The 22,735-nt window shown below is 37.7% G+C and overlaps 1 protein-coding gene across 1 annotated transcript; it reads right to left on the reverse strand.

Annotated features, from left to right (window-relative positions):
- Nucleotides 1-226: 226 nt before the first annotated feature.
- On the reverse strand, nt 227-22,157 carry trim2b (tripartite motif containing 2b). The gene is made up of 12 exons (XM_052127178.1): nt 22,010-22,157; nt 16,397-16,575; nt 15,021-15,181; nt 13,114-13,265; nt 12,005-12,185; nt 10,013-10,775; nt 9,008-9,111; nt 8,303-8,470; nt 8,013-8,181; nt 6,513-6,583; nt 6,044-6,184; nt 227-3,882 (listed from the first exon to the last, which is right to left on the reverse strand). Exons 3-12 carry the CDS (start codon nt 15,126-15,128, stop codon nt 3,730-3,732), a joined length of 2,010 nt encoding a protein of 669 aa, XP_051983138.1. The 5' UTR covers nt 15,129-15,181; nt 16,397-16,575; nt 22,010-22,157; the 3' UTR covers nt 227-3,729.
- Between the last annotated feature and the right edge of the window lie 578 nt (nt 22,158-22,735).

Consider the following 22,735-nt stretch of genomic DNA (forward strand, 5'->3'; position numbering starts at 1 on the left):
GTCATGGTGGTATTTGGCAAACTTCAGACACATAGAAATGTTTTTTTTTAATAGCAGTGGCTTCCTTCGTGGTGTCCTGCCATGGACACCATGCCTGTTTAATGTTTTCTGTATAGTAGATTCATGAAAAGAGATATTAACCAGTTTCAATGACACCAAGTCTTTAGCTCTAGGGTTCTTTTTGATCACATTGAGCATTCTGCCATGTGCCCTTTGAGTCATCTTGGCTGGACAGCCACCTCTAGAGAGAGTAGCCACAGTACTAAATCATCTCCGGTTAGAGAAAATGTGTCTAACTGTGTACAGATGAATATCTAAGCTCTTCGAGATAACTTTGCTGTGTTCTCTTTATGCAAAGCAACACTTCTTGATCGTACGTTTTCGGAGATCTTTTTTGCGAGGTATGGTCAGCAGATGCTTCTTGTGAATAGCAAACTCAAAATGTTTGAGCATTTTTTATAAGTCAAAGTAGCTCTAACCAACACCTCCAGTCTCGTTTCATTAATTTGATGCCAGGTATGCCAACTCCTGACTCCAATTACCTTTTATTTTGCCTAACGGTTCACAAACTTTTTCCAACCTACACTGTGAATGTTTGAATGATGTATTCAATATGTACAAGAACAATACAATTATTTGTTTGTTTTTTGTTAAAACAGATTGTGTTTGTTCATTATTGTAACTTAGTCAAAGATCAAACCAGATTTTAAGACAACACTATATAAATGCAGGTAATTCCAAAGGGTTCACATACATTTTCTTGCCACTGTATATAATTTGTAACCTTTTTACTGAAGATGTATTACTATTTACAAAATTATTGATATTGTGGTTAACAGAGAGTCTTAAAGAGTTTAAATGTATTAGTTTTGCACTGATTGTTTAAATTAAAAAAGGACAACAAGCTGCTCTAAAGTCACTTTTTAATGTGCTGCACATTAGCATGATAATGATGTCACTGATGAAGTGATAGCAATAATAATAAAAAAGTAAACACAGTCTACGCAAGATTACTGTTTTAAGTCATAAACAAGCATACATCACCGGGTTAAATGAAGTAAAACATTCTACTGAAATAATTTATCCAGAAAAGACAATATATGTTAAGGCTGATTTTGTATGGACATGACCATAAAACATTAACATTCAAATAAAATCTCTCTCTCTCTTTTTTTTAAATACAAAACAATCTTTACATACAATCCTTATATAAAAAAAAGAAAGCCACGCATCAAATCATACAATTTACAGTACAGATGTACTGTACTAAATCAAAACAATTTAATAAGTTAAATGTGACCATTTCTTTGTAATAATAATGAAAATACTATTGCTATTAAGTTATGACGTAATTTTTTTCCTCCCAAATTCCCAAAGCACTTAAGTCCTCGTGGTGGCATAATGACTTGCCTCAATCCATTTGGCGGAGGGCGAATCTCAGTTGCCTCCACGTCTAAGACCGTCAATCCGCGCATCTTATCATGTGGCTTGAGTGCGTTACCACAGAGACCTATCACGTGTGGAGGCTTCACGCTATTCTACGCAGCATCCATGCACAACTCATCACATGCCCCACCGAGAGCAAGAACCACATTATAGTGACCACGAGGAGGTTAACCCAACGTGACTCTACCCACCCTAGCAACCGGGCCAATTGGTTGCTTAGGAAGCCTGACTGGAGTCACTCAGCACACCCTGGATTCAAACTTGCAACTCCAGGTGTGGTAGTCATATGGTGGAATTTGTATTACATTATTAATACAATGTGAATCATTCCTCTATATGGAATCCTGGGATGCACAAGAAAATGATTAACAAGTTGAAAATCAATTGTGTGCAAAGAAAAAAAAAAATCTAGATTTAATTATTTGCTTTTAACTTCAGGCCACAAGTGAACTGAAATGTTTGCATTTTAAACCCAAACAAGAGACCACTCAACACCTTTTTCTTCAAAACATTATTTAAAATAATTACACAAATATATAGATATTTCCAGTTTTAACAGTATTTGTAAGGAAAATATAGAGTCCTAATATGTTCTAAATAAAGAGCTATATGCTGCTTGTTTCTTTCTATAATGCAAGTATGCAAGGCAACAGTGCATTAAGTGATCTACTGTTAGTCTCTTACACACATACAGTACACAGAGTACATCATTAAGCAGGGCAAACAGTTTGATTGTGATTGAAGGATTGCTTTTAATGCCAAAATACCACACTGTAAGTCATGTCTAAGTTGTTGCACTTATTGGACAGAATTTTTTAATCAAGGATAAATTAAACAGACACCGATGGAGTATGATCAGCACATTAGTAAGAATTATAACCAGGCCTTGTATTAGTTAACTGTAAGATGAATGGGATCGAAAGGGTTGAATTGGGAAGACAAATGCTAAAGCTTGGAGCCTGAGACAGGGAGATAAAAGGCTTCAGCTGTCTGCTCTCTTGACTGCATGATTTAACTTGTAACCTCATCAATATGTTAAGAAAAGTGTTGATTTAGCATTCAAATAATTAATTTGTCATCATTACATCCTACCATGGTCTTAAAGGAAAAGCTCCCCCAAAAATTAAAAGGAGAATTGTTGAAGACCCAGGCCACTATTTTCCACATAATGAAAGTGAAAGGGGACTGGATCTGCCAAGCTCCAAAAAAAATAAAATAAAAAATAGTCCATACTACTTGTGCATTATATTCCAACTCTTTGGAAGCCATACAATAGCTTTGTCTTAAGTAAACCAGCATTTTAACAATTATTCATTGATAATGGAATCATAAGAGGGTGAATAAACAATGACAGAATTTTCATTTTTGGGGTGAACTGTTTTACAACATACAGGAATTGAACAGTGTTTGAGATCTGTTCAATAGGATGACACATGCACATTGTCCACACATGCAGCACATAAGAGCTGAATCTTTAGCTAGTATACTCACCAATGCATTCAGTTGTCTCAATTCTGAAATATTTCCAAAACGCAGTGTGTGGAGTCTTGACAAAGGCATTCCAAGGCATCCCATATACAATGTAGATTAACAAGCTTTAAGGCCGAAACATACTCCATGCAAGTGCGTGAACGCAGATGAGATAGCTTGGCCACCGCGTTGCCAACGTGCAGTCGAGTTGAACATGCTTAATGTGCATTCTTGCGTTACCGTGGCAGGGAACAAACCTCAGTACTCAAGGGGGGATAAAGTTACCATCAAACGTCAACTGGAGGTGTCATTATTCAGTTAAGTTTCTATAAATATACTGATTATGAGATCTACTCTAACTACTTCTGCCATATCTACCTATAGAACAAATAGAAAGAGTAGTATAGTTGTATGCCATTCTGAACTCGTCCTGACTTACACTTAATTGCTCAGCAATATTCTCACCCAAGTGGACAGTTCACACTAATCTCGCTATAGTGCCCCTTGTGGCAATGATGAGAATGCAATGCGGACTTGCGTTTCACAAGGCAACGACACGTGAAATTGAGCTTGCATTGCAAGATGCATCTGCATTCACATACTTGTGTAGAGTATGTTTCGGCCTTTAGTCTTCTCAGAGAGTCATCCAAAAGCAGTAACAAAAACAAAAGAAACCAAGGAGGGACAATATTGTCCATTGTAAATGTAGATGAAAATAACATAACATCAAATGAAGTGCAAGAGCTGGACACATATATTATGACCTCAATGTCCAACAAACAAACTTTCCATACTGAAGCAGTCACTCATAAGTCATTGCAAATATCGATACACTTTAAAGCAGTGGTTCCCCGAATCAGCCACCACAACATGGCCGTCAGAGGTTAGAGCCAGGCCCTGGGGTCCATAGAGAGGGTCGGCAGCTGTGTTGATGTAAGAGAGGAACGATCCACTTCCATCAAACACCTGAGATCATGGAGACAGGTTGGAGTTAAATAATGTTTGAAACCTCTGTCAACCTCATTAAATGTTCTGCGATGTACATTTGTATTTGTCTGCTTTGTATTGTACTTGACCTTAGCCAAAAAGCAGAGGCATTATTTATTTTTACTTTTTTGTTTAGTTAAACTGCTCTGTTTGTTTAGGTACTGCTAGTTCCGCTTTTACCACAAGTTACATCACATTTAACCCTTTAATGCACATTTCGGGTCTTTTGAAATTATGCCTACATCTCTTTAGTACTCCTCAACCTCTCTCTTCATGAAGTGTACAAAATGTTGTAATTTGTTTTGATAACTGCTTAATACCTCCGTGAAGTTGACACCCCATATAATTAAATAATCACCAAAATTATTTCATTCGTTTGTGATGTGTTTGTGTTGATTTGTGCCGCAAAAATGACCGTTTGTGCTAGTTTGGTGTTTGAGATATTAAGCATTCATTTTTGGGCTGTGAGACGTCACTCTCCACCCCATCTCACTCAAATCGACCCAACCCGGTGCTGGTCATTTGTGCTCGGTTTGTGCTGTTAAAACAAACATTGTAACCATTTCCCTTCCTTAGATATAGCAAAAATGTTTTAAAATGAACACTTTATCTAGTTTCCATCCATCCATCCATCCATCTTCAACCGCTTATCCAAAGTCGGGTCACGGGGGCAGCTGCTCCAGCAGGGGGCCCCAAACTTCCCTATCCCGAGACACATTAACCAGCTCTGACTGGGGGACCCCGAGGCGTTCCCAGGCCAGTGTGGAGATGTAATCTCTCCAACTAGTCCTGGGTCTTCCCCGAGGCCTCCTCCCAGCTGGACGTGCCTGAAACACTTCCCTAGGGAGGCGGCCAGGGGGCATCCTTACCAGATGCCCAAACCACCTCAACTGACTCCTTTCGACGCAAAGGAGCAGCGGCTCTACTCCGAGCTCCTCACGGATGACTGAGCTCCTCACCCTATCTCTAAGGGAGAAGCCCGCCACCCTTCTGAGGAAGCCCATTTCGGCTGCTTGTACTCGCGACCTAGTTCTTTCGGTCATGACCCAACCTTCATGACCATAGGTGAGGGTAGGAACAAAGATTGACCGGTAGATCGAGAGCTTTGCCTTTCGGCTAAGCTCTCTTTTCGTGACAACGGTGCGATAGAGCGAGTGCAATACCGCCCACGCTGCCCCGATTCTCCGGCCAACCTCCCGCTCCATTGTCCCCTCACTCGTGAACAAGACCCCGAGGTACTTGAACTCCTTCACTTGGGGCAAAACCTCATTCCCTACCTGGAGTACGCACTCCATCGGTTGGCTATCGGTTTCCATTCCTTAGAAATAACAAATATGATTCAGGGCTGTGATGTCACTTTCCACCCCATGTTGTCCAAATCGATCCAAACCGGTGTCATTCATTTGTGCTCGATTTGTGCCGGTTTGTGCTGTTGAAAGAAACAATATAACTTATTCCATTACAAAGAAATAACAAAATTATCTCCTGGATCTGTATGATGAATTTACCTCACCTTGTCCAATGCTCTCATTTTCTGACTCGTTCGTTTGTGCTCACTTGGTGCAGGTTTCTTACCGTTGCTGTCATTGTTTTTTGAGGCACAAATCAGCACAAACAAATTAAATAGTTTTGGTGATTATTTAATCATATGGGTTGCCAACTTCACAGAGGTCTGCTTAATTACTAAAAGTGTATATAACTCCCAAGATATTTAATAGATATAATTCCCTAAATCATAATTTTTATTATTCCATATCAATATGTTTCTTATCACAAATTTCTTTGTTTATAACAAGACATCATATTACATTGATTTTATGTGTTACAATGGTGAATTATCAGTATTCCATATGCATGTACACAAATATTCCACATGCTATTTCTTACTCAAGGTGGTGCTGATGTGTCAGTGATCGACTTGGTTTACATTTGGCATTTCTATATGATGAAGAATCAACATGGAATTAAACTATAACATATTACGTTTATCACTCAATATGTGTTTGAAAGCCAGTTGTGTTTCATTAAATTTCAATGTGTGGAAGTAATGAACCTTGTTTTATATTTGTTTTATATTTGTCTTGTGTGTAGCAACGCCATTAAGATAGGACTTCTCAAGAGTCTGAGGTTCTAGTTTTACCTGTATACGGCTGTTTCCCCAGTCTGCCACTATAATGTTCCCATTGACATCCACAGCGACCCCTGTAGGAGCATTGAACTGGCCATTGCCTTCACCATTTGAGCCAAATTTAAGTAAGAATTCACCATCTGCATTGAACACCTAAAATAGAGACAGTAGAGAATTACAACCTGCAATTAGTAAACATTATTTTTGGTAGGATACATTTTTAAAACTTTAAAGAGTCACTTTATAACCGTCATTTTATAGAAAAGACAAACCGGGATATTCATAAAAAATTATTTCTGTGTTCTGCATCAGAAAAAAGTAAAAAAGAAAAAAGTTTTAAATGACAATGATTTTTGGGCGAACAATTCCCTTAATAAATTATGTATCCTGAAAATAATCAAATATTACAAGAAAAATCATAGATATCAATAATTTCTGTAAAAAATAAAGTCCCTGGGGAGAGCAGCAGGTCTAAGCTTACCTTAACAGAGTGATTATGAAAGTCTGTGATAATTATTTCATTGTTGTTGTTGACTGCTGCAAAGTGTGGGCCTACATAGAAAAAGAGCCTTGGGTTAAATTCACACAGTAGCCAAGTATGATTACAAGGTTGTCAACTCTTTTCAAACATGTTATGTAAATGGGTTTGGAACATTTAAAGTTAGACTTAAGTAATTTTAAGTAAAAGCTTTGCTCCTAAAGAAATCAAAAGTCATTTTAAAACATATGTATCAAAACATGACCACTCACATGTGATTAAGACTCCAGTCATATGAGTTACCTTATAAAAGCTGCTTTATGCTACATGGATAGACTGCCCTACTGGGCAGAGGTGGGTAGTGTAGCCAAAATATGTACTCAAGTAAAAGTACAATTATCCCCTTTTCTCCCAAATTGGAATGCCCAATTCCCACTACTTAGTAGGTCCTCGTGGTGGCGCGGTTACTCACCTCAATCTGGGTGGTGGAGGACAAGTCTCAGTTGCCTCCGCTTCTGAGACCATCAATCCATGCATCTTATCACGTGGCTCGTTGTGCATGCAACCGTGGAGACTCTCAGAATGTGGAGGCTCGTGCTACTCTAGGCGATCCACCTACAACTTACCTCGCACCCCATTGAGAGCGAGAACACCTAATTGCGACCACAAGGAGTTTACCCCATGTGACTCTACCACCCATAGCAACCGGGCCAATTTGGTTGCTTAGGAGACCTAGCTGGAGTCATTCTGCATATACTGGATTTAAACTAGTGACTCCAGGGGTGGTAGTCAGTGTCAATACTCGCTGAGCTATCCTTGCCCCCAATAGTACCCACTTTTAAACGTACTCTAAAAGTAAATTTTCCCCAAAAATGTACTCAAGTAAATTTAATAATAAAGTAAATGTAGCACGTTACATCTCACCTGTGCTAATGGGGCTGCCATGTAAGGATCACATGACCAGCCATATACTCCATGCTTAATCTCAGTAACCATCTTGTAATGGAACACTTTCCCTCATGGATTGAACTAATCAAGGCTGACTGTGAATAGTGATTTTCTACAATGACATCAGTAACTGAAAACAGTGTGTAGAGCAGAGGAGGGTGGGGCCGGGCTGGAACAACGCACGCCCGGCCCCCAATCAGCCTGATGGGGGTGTGCGAGGGATAATGGCGGTCGGTGACAACGGTTCGAGAGAGAGAGAGAGAATGACATGGAGCTGCTCTGTGTTTATGTTTGTGTGTTTTTCATTCAGTTTATTATTAAAACTATTATTTATATTGCCAAGCCGGTTCTCGCCTCCTCCTTGCCCATTAACTGCTTTACACAGTGTTTTAAATGATGCTGCATCCACCCCCCTAGGTGTCAGTGTAATTCCATGATTACCAAGAAGACACATTAAAAAACATTGCTGAGTGCATCTTTAATTTGTATGCAATTGTTACAATGCAAGTTAAAACCCTTCATCAGGTGTCTCTACTGCCGTAGATATGTACCAACCTGCAAACTGTCTGTCACCATTTCCCCTGCTGCCAAACTTTGTTACGAGTTTACCACTGGGCTGAAAGATGTAAACCGTGCAGGCCTTGTTGTCCACAACGATAACATGACCATTCTGGTCCACAGATACACCTTTTGGGCCCATTAGCCTGCCTGAGCCCAGCTTTGCCTTGAGGAAAATAAGAACAGCCTGAAGGTTTGCGTCCAAGAAATCTTTTCAGACACGAAGCTTTCACAGATGAACATTCATTTTAAAATGTGCTTGTCTATGCTCACATAATATAACTCACCTTGTATTTGCCCTCACTGGAGAAGATGCTAACCCATTTATTGTCATAGTCAGCAATGATGATGTCACCATTCGGATGTACAGCCACTCCGGTGGGCCTTTGCAGTTGCCCTGGTAACCGGCCACGAACTCCAAACCGGCTTTGAAACTCTCCTGTATTTGAAAATATCTGGACAGCACAAAATTGAGATCAGTTATAAAATTTTGCATAAACACATCCCTGCTGAAAAAAAAAAAAAAAACGTATACCAGCCTAAGCTGGTTTGCTGGTTTTACCCCCCCCCCCCCCCTTGCGACTGCCAGGAAGTTGCGCTCATATCTCACGGCAGGTTTGATGTTGTTGATACGTGTCTCCATATTAGATTTCAGCTTTGTTAATGGATTTTTTTCAGTGATTTCATTTCAAAGTGATTAACGACATAAATCACAGTCTGTTAATCATACAAAGTGATCATATGCCTTCAGAAGACTTGGTATATGACACACGAGACACATGGATTAATTTTATGACACTTTTGGGTGCTTTATTAAGCATTAAAGTGAGTAATTTTGTACTGCCATTGTATTGAATTCAGCCCACAAACATTCATGAAATGTATTTCCTTTTGTGTGCTGCAGAAGAAAGAAAGTCATACAGGGTTGGAAACCACATAATGGTGAGTAAATCCTAAGTTCAATATAGTCAGACATTCAGATATCTGCTTACCTGCACACACTGATTGTTACTGTCTGCAATCAGGATATTTTCTGTTGAAGAAGCTGCTACTCCTTGGAGGTTTGTGAACTCTCCTTTATTCCTCCCTTTTGTTCCTATGAAATAAATAGATCTTAGGTATATTCTTAGGTCCGAACATCATAACATTGTAAAGTTTAATTAGATAAATATAACCTTGACTGTGAAAGAGTTGTCATGATGCTAGGGTATTGAGAATGTTTGCCAGGGCATGTCTATGCGGTTGGGGTTTTGAGTGTTTTTAGCATGTTACTATCCATTTGCAAGGGCGAATGCAATAAATTTGGTTTCTAAATTTTCTAGATCGTTCTAAGTGGTTGCTTACTAGCCGGAGTTAAAAGAGCCAACATCTCTATAATATTCTGGTCTCTAGCTTTGGATCGGTGCCTCTATCAATGTAAGTCCTCTACCAGCAGAATTTTGCAAGTTCAATCGCTAAGAAAACTAGTTGCACACCTCTCCTCAACAACCTGCATGATTTGAGGTATTGTTCATGTCTTTAGCACAGGCCATGTGGGACGAGTTGTGTGCCAAATTGAAAAACCACTAATTGACCCTTCACTATGCTCCAACCCCCTTTGTTACCATTGCTCGCTCTGACAAGCTTTGATTAACTTTTCATAGGAATGAATAGGATATTGCCATACACAGTGCAATTTTTGGCAAAATATTCACATTAACAGAATCATAGTCACTTAAAAAAAGATGGAAGAGCACAGCCATGTTGTTAGCCAGAAAAACTTAAATGGTCAACCTAGTCGGCATGCAAGGTCTTTTTGATGAAGCTGGTGGTTGAAATAAGTTTTGCTGGTTAAGCAACATGGTGGGGACACCAGCACACCAACATCCCAGCATTCCATATTGGGGACCAGCATTCATCTGCTTGTAACCAGCTATGCTAGTCCTTTCAGCAGGGTAAAAAGCAATTAATGATTTACACCTTATATTAAACCAAGACTATTGGTCTTGAAATGCTACCTATTCTAAAAATGAGATCATCCTCAATCGGGTTCACTCTCTTCTTTGGGGTACTGAATAAGCTTCCTCCTCGCCTCACACCCTTCTGTCGGCTTCTGCTCCCTGGAGACTTAGCGCTCCGCTTCCGTGCCCCACCATCGCTGGAACCCGTGGAGGCCGCATTGGCTGCTGTGGTGGTAGGTGGCGAGTCATCCGGAGAGTTGGTGACTTTTAATTTGAAGGGGCTGCCTTTGATATGCTGATCATAAAGTCTCAATGCCAGACTAAAATCCCCCTCCTTCTTCACCGTGTATTGGTATTCATAACTTCCATTCTTAAGGTCCACAATTTCGCCATCTGCAACGCTGCCATCTGGTGTGAAGACTTCCGCGGAGATGATGGCGTTGCCCGTCTTACACAACCCTCCGGCCTTATCCCTTGTGGTTATGAGGACGGAAGCAGGTCGGCCTACAACGCACTGCTCTAAACCTTCTCCAGATGCCTCGGACTGACTGGCCACGGCATTGGTGGTGACGATGGTTCCTAGGTTGTGGATGGACTTGCGAAGTCCTTCGATCTCCATCATGAGATCCAGTTGGTCGTTCTCCTCTGGTTGAAGGGGAAGGCCCTGGCTGGTCAGGTCACTGAGTCTATCCCCTACCTCTTTATGGGTCTGCAGAATGACAGCTTTGCTTTCACCTTCCAAGGCCTCAGTGGTCAGGCTGCAGTTATGGTTAATGGCAGCTTCCTCCTGCAGAAGAGTATCCAACTGAGCCTGCAGAACCTTTAGGAGAAACAAAGAAAAACAAGTTAAGATTAACAAGTTAAAACTCTCTAAAAACATCAACAGCAAAGCCCTAAACCGTGGCTAATTTTAAAACTTAAAAAAAGCACAGCACCCAAAATGTAAAAAATTTAATCCATGCGACTTTCGTCACTTGCATCACTTTGTATGATGAACAGACTTTTATTTAAGTTGTTATTCACTCTCACCATTGAGCTTTGTTGGAAATGACATATGTTGTTGGCACAAATGTAATAAATGGTCCTAAAATGTAATAAAATGTGGACCTAAATGTAAAAAGGCCCTAGATGTAACAAAGACCCTGCTGTTGATGCATCATGGCATGAAAGATAAATAATCAAATATTTGATTGAAATAAGTATTAATAATCGTTTATTAAACATTTATAACGTTCAAGCTAAAAATGCCTCACTATTTAGCAACAAATTCCATGCCTGTTGTTATAACTGCATGTGAATGTTTTTTAATGCATTTGGAAATTAATTATTTTTTATCAATAAACCTATTTATAACCCCTTATAAAATGGAACATTAATGTAAATTGTTACAATTATTATATTTATGGCCAAAATTGACATTTGCACCCCTTTATGCCGAACAGTTATTATATTTAGACCCTTTATTGCATTTAGATCCAAAAGTTATTCTTAATTAAATGTAGAACCATACGTTTTTAGAGCCTTTATTACATTTAGAACCAACGGTTATTTCGTTATGGGTGTTTATTACATTTACAAACATAATTAATTACATGAAGAGCCCTAAATTATATTTAGGACCAAAAGTGTTTGCATTTAGGGCATTTATTACATACAGAACCAAAAGTTGTTACATTTAGTCCTTCATAACATTTAGGACCATAAGCCGTTACATTTATTTATAACTTTACATTTCGTAATCGGTCTGCTCATCAAACAAAAGGATCGTACGCATTCAGAAGACTTGGAATATGACGCAAAAGTCACATGGACTACTTTTATGATAATTTTGGGTGCTGTTTTAAGCATTAAAGTGAGTCAACTAGTATTGCATGGAAATCAGAAGATTGCAACATTCTTTAAAAACTATCCTTTCGTGTTCAGCAGAAGAAATAAAGACATAGGAGTTGGAACGACATGAGGGTGAGTAAATAATGACATCCTTTTCATTTTGGTTGATTTATTCCTTTGACAGTTTTCAATGCAGGCTTTGCAAATAGTCAAACATACCTTCTGCTTCAGTCCATACGTGACTTCCAGCTCCATGAGCAGGACGCTCTTGCGTGTGTCGAGGGTTTTGTGCAGCTCGCTGAAGGAAGAATGGATGTCTTCCTCTATAGAGCTCCTTTGAGAGTTCAACTGCAGCAGAACATCTCTCAGGCACTGAACCGCTTCTCCTATCTGAGGCAGCCTGTGAATCAAAGAGTCCATAACCCATTAATTTATCCATCAACCATTATAGAAGTCAATAGTAAATCTGTGAGCAATCAGCTAATGTTTAAAGTATTAAGAAATGAAACTCTGTTGAACAAAGTCTTATTCCTAGGCCCACACAGAATCTTTTTACAATTTATGCGCTGATTATGAGGGGATATCTGCAAAAACTTTGCGAAAAATGCTTCTGTTCTGGATTATTTTCTTCACTATTTTGCATAACTAAATACCACTTTTTTTCATTACAAATGATATTGTAAGTAATAAAAACTTGAATTGAAAAATTTACAAAACGAATTCGTATTTGGTATATTCACCTTTATCTTTAATAACAGCATAAACACTATCTATTATTTCAGCATGATCTGAGAATGTTCTAAAGAGAATCTACTCGATAAAACAAATTTATCTTAAGATATTTTGTGGATAAATATACAGTATTTATACAGTAATATATAAGTTTTGCACAGTCAAAATAAACCAAAGAAAATCTCGTTTGCTACAATGGAAGTGAGGAAATGGTCTAATCTAAAACAAATGAGTTAACATGGTCAATGTCACAAATTTTCTTACATTTTATTAGCCACCCACAAATTGAGCAAAATTATTTCTTATTCATTTTACATAAAAAAAAATGTTTTTTAACTTTTCAAAATCCTAAAAGATATATTTCCATGTTCAATGTGGTCTCAGGCTGTTGTACCCCAATGTATGGTAAAATAAGTTAAACAGAGCTGAGAGTCCTACATTCTCAAATCTTTCGAATTCTACAAAGATCTAGGGGGATATCTGGGGAATTCTGCAGATGTAGATTCCATATATGTCTATTATGTCTAAAGTAACAAAAGCTTGGTATCCATTTATTTAATACACTGAAAGTAACATTGCTGGCATCATAAACAGACCTGTTCTTAGCTGCATCCACTCTGTCCTGTAGTGCTGTACGTTGTTGGTCTACAATATTTTCCAGTGAATTAGTAGGATGATCAGCATGATCCCCATTTATACAGTACTCGCACACAGCATTCTCACATGCCAAACAGTATAACACAGGCACCTGCAAACAGCACAGTAGCATAATGCAGACATTTAATCATTCTAGATTAGTGATAGACTGATGAATTGGCCAGGCTCGCTCAATATTCAGCAAATTCAAAGAATTGTTGGTATCAGCTGATAACTGTGCTCTCTTGGTCAGAACAGATCAGAAATATATTAGGCCCAAAATTCACCAACGGATTTGACTAGGATAATACAAATTTTATGTTTTCAAATATTTTTTATATGTTATTAAATGTTTATTTAATTTGAAAATGTTTCTGTATATCTCATTTGCCTACATTAACTTATATCAGCAAAACTGCATTATTTCAACAACATATTCTGCAAGTCAGTATGATTATATAAGATATAGGGCCAAACATGCAATGTCAATGGGCGAGGCCATGAAGCTTTGGTATTTTTGTTAAGTGTAGGTGCAAGTGGGATTGGCGAAATTGCATGCGCAAAGCGCTAATGGGCTAATGGTCAAGTGCAATTTAATTCTGAGGTTTTCATTACACCCTTAGCACAAACACTCCCATCCATGTCCACTTGTACTTTGCACTGGCAGGAAAACTGCACTTAGAATTAGCGCTCTCACGAAAATGTTATAAGACGTTGTGCACGAAAATACAAGAAAATACAGCCCATAAAGTCATAAGGTACTATGGCTGTGTCTCGTTTGGAAGGCTGCATGCTAGGTAGGACGCGTCCTTTGAAGGCTGCAGTATATCGAGTGTCCTCATTTAACAAGTCTTGTTTAAACGAGACAGCCTTCGTATAGTAGGACAAACGGAATGTAACATGGTTGCTATGACAGCACGCCACTCTTTAACAAGCACGAGCGCTTCCAGTGAGACGGTAACAAAGTCCATTTAGAATGGAATTAATGAGGTACATTTTAGGAGAGTTATAATGATGTAAAGAGAAAAGAAAATAGATTTTACAGGTGTAGTTTTAGTCTAATACTTTATTTTAATTATATATGAATCAAATTATACATATTATATACTCTGCATCCATCTACTGATGATAATTCAACTTGGGAGTTAACATTCCTTGCGTTTGAACATCATATTTATGGGCAAATTGGAGGCATTTTTTAGACATTTCAATTGAAGCAAAGAATTGTGGGATGTGAGTGCCCACAAAGGATACACCTCATACATCCTCCAAATTCCTGTGAAAGAAGGTCACATTCGAAGGCTGTATTTGAAGTGTCCTACACGCTTTTCAGAAATGAGACAGCCTCGATGACGTACGCGGATGACAACCGACCTCCGGAGGACGTAGCTTTCCAAACGAGACATATCGTATTATTTTTTTTAACCTTATTAAGTGGTTGAGTTGTGATAATTAGCTCATGTTGAGACTCGTCTTTACAAAAAATTATTGGAATCAATTTCATGTGGTACATGTCCCAATATAAACAAATAACTTTCACACTTCCAAAAGAAAGTAGGCTACTATGCACATTGCGAGAAAACAAACTTCTTTTACATTTGTAACTACGACAGAAACAGTCATGCTAAATATTTCCTGACATATGAGGACACTTAGCTGAATCTTTTTACTATGAAATTTATAGAGGTGCCAGCTGAGATCAGAGTACACTTTTGTCATTTAACTTATTTTTTCTGGGACAGAAAGCTTATGCTCATGGGAAATACACTGCCTATGTTTCTCACCCATCTGTGTTATTATTTGAGATGTGAGTGTATGTGCGTGTGTGTTTGTGCAAACTGTATGTGTTTACTGAAATAGACCTCACTTTTCCTTTGTGTTGAGAGCAAATTAGTCCGGTTCCCTTGCCAGGCAGAGCCTCCAGTACAGTACATTCCTCACTGCTGCTATCAGGAGAACCTTGCAGTGCCTCCATGCGGTTGGATGGTGTAACTGCTCCCACAATACAAGGATGCAGAAAGCACAAACCTGAAACAGAAGAGAAGTATGAATATTTTGGGAATTTTGATGTGCGAATGTAACGATTGTATATTGTTTGCTGATTAAGTAGTTTGATCATAGTGCCTAGGCACAAAATACAGACCAGAATTGCTGTAGGTAACAAGAAATATTAAAAATAAACTTTATTTACATAAAGGAATAGCTCACCCAAAATTAAAAAGTCTCATCTTTTACTCACCCTCATGCCATCCCAGATGTGTATGACTTGCTTTCTTTCTTCTATCTCAGCTCTGTAAGTTCATACAATGCAAGTGAATGGGGTCCAAAATTGCCAACATAAAATAATCCAGAAGACTCAGTTGGTTAAATCCACATCTCCAGAACTGATATGATAGGTGTGAGCGAGAAACAGATTACACAATATTTATTTTTTACTTTCAAACAGCCCTCCATTGCAATATGTGTAGTTTTTGTACCCATTCACTTGATTTGTATGGACCTACAGAGCGGAGATATTCTTTTAAAAAATCTCTGTTTGTGTTCAGCAGAAGAAAGAAAGTCATACACATCTGGGATGGCAGTAAATGATTAAATAATAAAATGTTATGGGTGAACTATTCTTTTAGGCCCACTTACATAACATCATTATTGTATATATATATATATATATATATATATATATATATATATATATATATACACACACACACACACACACTGTGCCCTTTTCTCCATTTCAGATGCTCTATAGAATATAATTGCATTGTTATTCGGAAAAAAGACTCTGTCACGGTTGTTTACATATTTGACAGTGAAGCCTTTGCAAAAAAAAAAAAAAAAAAAAAACTATAACAGTAAAACTGATCTAAATAAATACCTTTGCTTTGTACAGGAGCATTTCTGCTCACTAAAGAATCATCCCTAAATGTCTGTGCCATTACTTCCCAAGTGGCTTTACATTGGAAGAAAATATCACATTTTATTTTTATAGAATTGAGTATATAAAGTGCACAAAAACTTGGTGTTATTTCACAAAGCAAATGAAAATGTTTTTGAAAATGGAAACAGGGGCACCAATTTACAGTGAATACATTTATTTTTCATTACCAATATGGAATAACAGATGAAGAAATGGCCACAAAGTTTGAAGCCAGGTTGTGTCTATAACATCTATAATGACAGATGAAGAAACACATCTGGTAATAGTCAGAATGAGGTCTTCATGGTTCATGTTTTTCTCACCTTATAGAGGTGGAGCTTAGTCGATGCGCATGTGAATATGTGTGTGTAAAGTTGTGTGTGTTTGCTTGTATATAGTGTAGCGATATTAAGGTAAGGATGTGTATTTGATCCGCTGAAGAGTCGAACAGACCGCAGGTTGTAGGGGCCACGCACACTCTCCCCTCACTCGACACAGGGCCCTAAAATAAAAAGAGAACATTGTACAGATACTGTATGGTTTCATATGGTAATACCATGGTACTTTGATATATATATATATCCATTGTGCTTGTTAAATAGGTTCATTCTCATTACATGGTTTTTAATTACATGCTATAAGAAAGTGGTAAAACTGTGACATTACCATTGTGATTGTATCAAAACATGGTATTTCCATGGTACCATGGCCAAAAAAACAAGAAATTACCATGGTAAGTGGAGATCATAAAAATCTCTCACCTGGTTATACACAAATTCCCAGAGACCCACAGGTTACTATAGCAACCGAAGATAGCAATTCATAAGCGCTGCAGTCACATGAATATTTTCTCATTCTGCCTTTTATGTGCTGAAAGCTAAAGTTAATCAGCAGCAAATTTGCCATGAATTACATTTTCGCAAGGGCAAAATAACGTTCCTTCTCTTTGCTCAAATAAAGAGTAAAAGGGCAGATTATCCATTCATAAACACTAAACCATAAAATTGTTCCTTAAACAATTCTATCATATGAAATTAAAACCTTTCTACTAGAGCGCATGACTTGTCAGGCAATACATGCTAAATTTAGCATTACTTAACAACTACATTTACACACTTGTTCAATTGCAAACAATATGCACAGTAGCTCTAGCATTGCACTTGTGATGTAAGTGACCAAGGTACGAGTCCTGAAGAGCTCAAAGAAGCACCACAAAATGACCTGGTAGCTTCAGCAGTTGGATTTATCATCTCAAATTACCTTTTCATGACACTATCGGTTAGGCTTAGGTTTAAGGTTTAGGGTAGGGAGGTCAGTTTTGTATCGATAGAGCATTAATCTTTCACCTCGAAACTGCCACGATTCATGCAACGAACCACGTAATATCGCCACAGTCACATAATTTTCATGAGATCTGGCTTAATAGATAATTGAAATATATGGAATGTATTGAAATACCACTCATCACGTGAACTCAATCAATAATTTACAGAGGGCTGACCCAGATTTAGGTCACACAAGAACAAACACACATGTCCATGACAGATCTTGGTTAAAGTTGGAGGCTATGGGGCAGGGTTTTTTTTGTGTGAGCGCACCACAGTCCACCAACAGATGGTATGATAATTACAGGTGAAAAGACTCATGCAGACACACAGCTCTGACCCTTAAACCTTAAAATGCATACTCATGTAATAGCAGACAGTAGATATTGACTGAAATAAATGGATCAATTTCCATGCTGTCAAGTGACTGGATTATATGAAGACACCCGATTAGACTAATGGAGATTAATGATGAACATGACTGAACGACCAAAAATCATATCAATTGTACCAGCTTTGGTTCTCACCTCATTTCACAAATGTACCCAGTGAGTCTATAATAATATTGTGCTGAAAGTCAACACTGTGCATTGTCTGACCACTATTCATATCCCCATGTTTTTAGATTTTATTAAAAGGGAATTAGAAAGGGGATACAGTCAAGTTTTGATTTCTTGAGGTTTAAATCAGAAAACGACAATCAAACACCCCACCAGTGGTTCTGTACTGGCGGGTCGCAACCCAAAAATGTGTTGCAGGTCTTTTCTGATCAACAGGGAAAAATAATTCTTAATGAAAACAATATCCCATGTCTCTTATTGTTGATGTCAAAGGCTGTACAGTATCACATCAAACAGTACCAATCAAACTCTGAAGTATTTTAGCACAAAATGATCTGTCACTTGGTAGAAGTCAGCCAAATTAGCAGATGCAAACGTGGACAGGTTGATTATCATGCCCTCATCCTTGAAAACTAAGGATAAAACTACTGAATGTAATCGAAACACGACCAGGGTTGGGAGGATTACTTTTGAAATGTATTCCACTACAGATTACAGAATACATGCTGTAAAATTTAATTTGTAACGTATAGGGTCAGTAAAGTATTCTAAATACTTTGGATTACTTCTTTAGCACTGGTAGATTTTTCCACTTGTTTTGACAGGACAGTAAGACAAAATACACGTTAAAAAGATATTCTCTGAAAAACGTATATATCTTATGCAGTGTTGTTTCTAAAACAAGATAAATCAAAATTATCTTGTTTTAAGGATTTTAAGACATTTTTACAGAAAAACAAAACAAAAATTATCATCAAGAATACTATTTTTGCTCTAATATCAAAAGGTCTTACTAGAAAAAAGAAATGATGATCCAACGTGAATATTCTTGATAAAAAAAAAAATGATGATCGTGTCTTGTAACATGTGCATGTAAAATGGCTAGAAATAGCATTTTACACAAGGTTTATTTCTATTTCTTCTGCTCCAAACTTACTTCTCTGTCTGCTCGTATGAATGTAACACATCATAAGAAAGTGTTTCACAGCTGTTCAAATGCACTTTGGATCACATCATTTATATGTATAAATATTTTCCATCTGAAAGGACTAAATATTAAATGAAACAAATGACAATAAAATGCTAAATAATCTCTTCAGTAATCAAAATAAGTTTTGAATGTAACTGTATTCTAAATAACAATGATTTAAATTTGAACTGTAGTGGAATAGTTACTTATATATTTTTTATTTTAAATATGTAATCCTGTTACATGCATTTTGTTACTTCCAACCCCGAATATGACCCAGATTACATTAAATACAGGTTCACTTGCAACTAAGATAAACATGGTTTGTACCAACTGAAATCTCATGGATATGATTGAAATCAGTCTTATTGGTATGTTTACATACGTAATGCCTGTGCATTTCTCATATTCAGCAGCCTAATAAAATATTTGGATATAATAAAATATTAGCCATGTTATTTATGTATTTACCAAATTATATATTTTTTCTATGCCTATGTCATTTAATAATATAGCATATTGTTGGGCCTATGCAGTTTGTGGAAATATTTTTAAATGTCAATGTTTGAGTCGGAGTACTTTTTGGTTAGTTATGTCTGATAAACAATTTTGGTAATACTGATAAAAAGTTATTTGGGAATTAAAACTGAATGGAAATGGAGGTCACTTGGGAGTTGAATCGGATCAAAAAAAAAAAAAAAATGCTCATGTGACAATGGAGAAGATGATGCAATACCAGGAAATGGAATATTGAGCTGCCATACTGTGTGTCATCACTCTTCTATTTAAACATTTCTATCACAAAAAGCACTTTTTGTAAGAATCAGAGTCCCTCTTTTCATCTCACAGATGATTATGACAAAGAACCAAAGGAAATTAACCATAAGGACCCAGCCAAAGACAAGCAAGTGATTTTGTGAAGGTCTATTTGCAGTTAGTGAAGCAGAATTCCCCCAGGGCAAAAGCACTCATGCATTCAGGATAGAAAATCCAAGAGCACCCAATCGCATTGTTAGTTTTCCTTTTATCTCACACACTGAAACGAGATGTCATTGTCATGATGGCACAAGCACCAACCTGTCATAATAGTGGGGTCAATATGTAAAAGGCACGCAAATGGAGATCAGAATGGCTTATACAGCCTGTTGCAAAGCCACCCGAAAAGTTTAAAATCACATATTGGTATTTTAGATACACTCACTGAGCGCTAGAGATGCTATGGTCCTAATAAAGTGCCCAACATGGTCTTCTGCATTCATAGTCCATCCGCCTCAAGTTTATACGTGTTGTGCATTTTAAGATGTTATTCTGCTCACTACAATTGTACAGAGTGGTCATCTGAGTTACCGTAGCCTTTCTGTCAGCTCCAACCATCCTGGCCATTCTTTGTTGACCTCTCTCATCAACAAGACACTTCCGTCCATAGAACTGCTGCTAACTGGATGTTTTTTTGTTTTTGGCACCATTCTGTGTAAACTCTAGAGACTGTTGTGCGTGAAAATCCCAGGAGATCAGCAGTAACAGAAAAACTCAAACCAGCCCGTCTGGCACAAACAATCTTGGCATGGTCAAAATCACAGAGATCCAATTTTTTTCCCCATTCTGATAGTTGATGTGAACATTAACTGAAGCTCCTGCCCCATATCTGCTTGATTTCATGCACTGCACTGCTGCCAATCACATGAATAAGTAGGTGTACAGGTGTTCCTAATAAAGCACGCAGAGAGTGTATCTTATAAAGAAAATACAATCAGAGTTTCATCTAACAATACAACCATTCACTTCGGAGCTACTTTGTGGTTAAGTAAATAGTAAGTTTACAGTGCTGCACTGTCATGGGAATGGGTTTGTTTGATTTATAATTATTAACCTAAATGTAGATCCTTCAATATACTATGGGGTCCAAAAGTCTGAGACCACTAGTTAAACTTCAATTGTGCATTTATTTAGTTATTTATAAAAAAGTTAATTACAAATCAAATTTTCAGTGTAACAATTTGAGTGAAAATCTGAGTTGAAAAGTTTCCCTTGCAGGGATCAAATTGTGTCTGACAAAAAAACAAATGAATAAATTCTAGTATTATAGTTGATGAAAAAACACGGTATTTTTTGGCCTTATGGGGGGTCCCTTAACTCATATGGGATGGCAATTTAAATGCTACCACATGAAGCATCTTTATAGGTTACCTTACAAAACATGGTTAACTGTGCAGTGACCTAGAAACAGTCCATAATCTTAAATATTCCTTATTAAATTCATGTTATAACCTTTCTTTGCTTAAAAATTTTCACAATCCTAATACTTTCGGTTTAATTCCAGGTTTAAATTAGATTTTGAATCCCAAATTTTGTACATGGTCTCAAGAGTTTTGGAACCCACTGTGTATGTGGTAAAATGGTAGCTACAACAGACTCACAGACTACAGTCTAATGCAGTTTATGTGAAACGAAAGTCATTCATTCTTCCTCAGACATTGCAAAGGAAAATGTTTGGCTGATTATTTTACTGTACCCTTTTTTAATTTAGGCAAAGAAGCACACTGACATCATACTAAATCAGAGCATCAGAAGCTGCCAGCTAAAAGATTTAAGTATAATAGAAAGCCTGTTAAAGATTACATTTACAGAATATTAGCTTAAATCTATGAAAGAAGAGAGAAGTAGCAATTTTGATACTGTTTATGTGAGGCCTATCAGAAAGCTATACATACCCTGTTTTTCATTTATAAAAACAAAACAAACTGACATTGTATGATACAATTATGCATATGCTGTATTGAAAAGAATAGTGAATGTAAAGTTCAAATTGTATGCCTTAAATGTAGAACAAACACATGATCTACTGAGACAAGCCTGAGAACGCAACAGTAATATCCCACTGCATATGTGAGCATCCATCTCCTCTCTCCCACCTCCTTTACTTCTACCCCACCCCCGTTCTTGCTTCACATAGAAGCATGATGCGTTGGTGGATCACAGATGCTGCTCCTGCATGCATCCCTGTCAACGAAATAACCAGTCTCCTTTCCACAACCTGATTTCTCTTCTGTTCTGCAAGTGTTTGTGTCTTTTCGGACTTACCTTTCCTCCATAGCTGTGTAGCTTCAGATGCACCAGCGATACAGGGGCTTCTTGTCTTACTCATCAGACCGAGACCCATTTCCCGGAGAGGAGGGGTAGGGGCCTGTTTTGCACAGTCTCTTTTCGTTTCTGTTCGGCTTACTCCCCCCTCTCTCTCCGCACTACAGCGACATAAGCAAATCACACCCGCGTGCCGTAGGGGAGGAGCCAGTTTCAGGGCTGAAGCTCAGCAGCCAATCACAGAACAGGAAGCCCAGACTGAGAGTGCTCTCTCCCTCTACCTTGATTTTTTCTCTTCTTCTCACACAAAATATTTTACAACGGGGATAGGATATGAAACTAAAAAACAAGTTTGGATAATAATGTATAATGTTATAGTTGTCTCACTCTTCTGTTAATAATAATAGTACATGGATTCAGTTGAATAAGTTAACTGTTGTTTGGAAGCTATTTGTAATCGGCTACTAATTGAAATGTACGTTTATAAATATTATCATTATTGACTGGTTTTCGCTACTTTTGAATTGATTTCTGAACCCATGAGGCAAATAGACATCAAATTGTCCTTTCAGTTTTCTATTTAAAAACCGCATGAAATCACCATTCAAGTTTTAATTTACTTTTAGGCCATGCCTATTAGTTTTAAGGTGCAGTGATGGGCAGTAGCTATTAGCTTAACTGCATTTCTGAGTAGCGAGGTGGCAGCTTCGCAAGTTTTTCAATCAA

Source organism: Xyrauchen texanus, chromosome 5, assembly GCF_025860055.1.
Source record: "Xyrauchen texanus isolate HMW12.3.18 chromosome 5, RBS_HiC_50CHRs, whole genome shotgun sequence".
Classification (NCBI taxonomy): Eukaryota; Metazoa; Chordata; class Actinopteri; order Cypriniformes; family Catostomidae; genus Xyrauchen; species Xyrauchen texanus.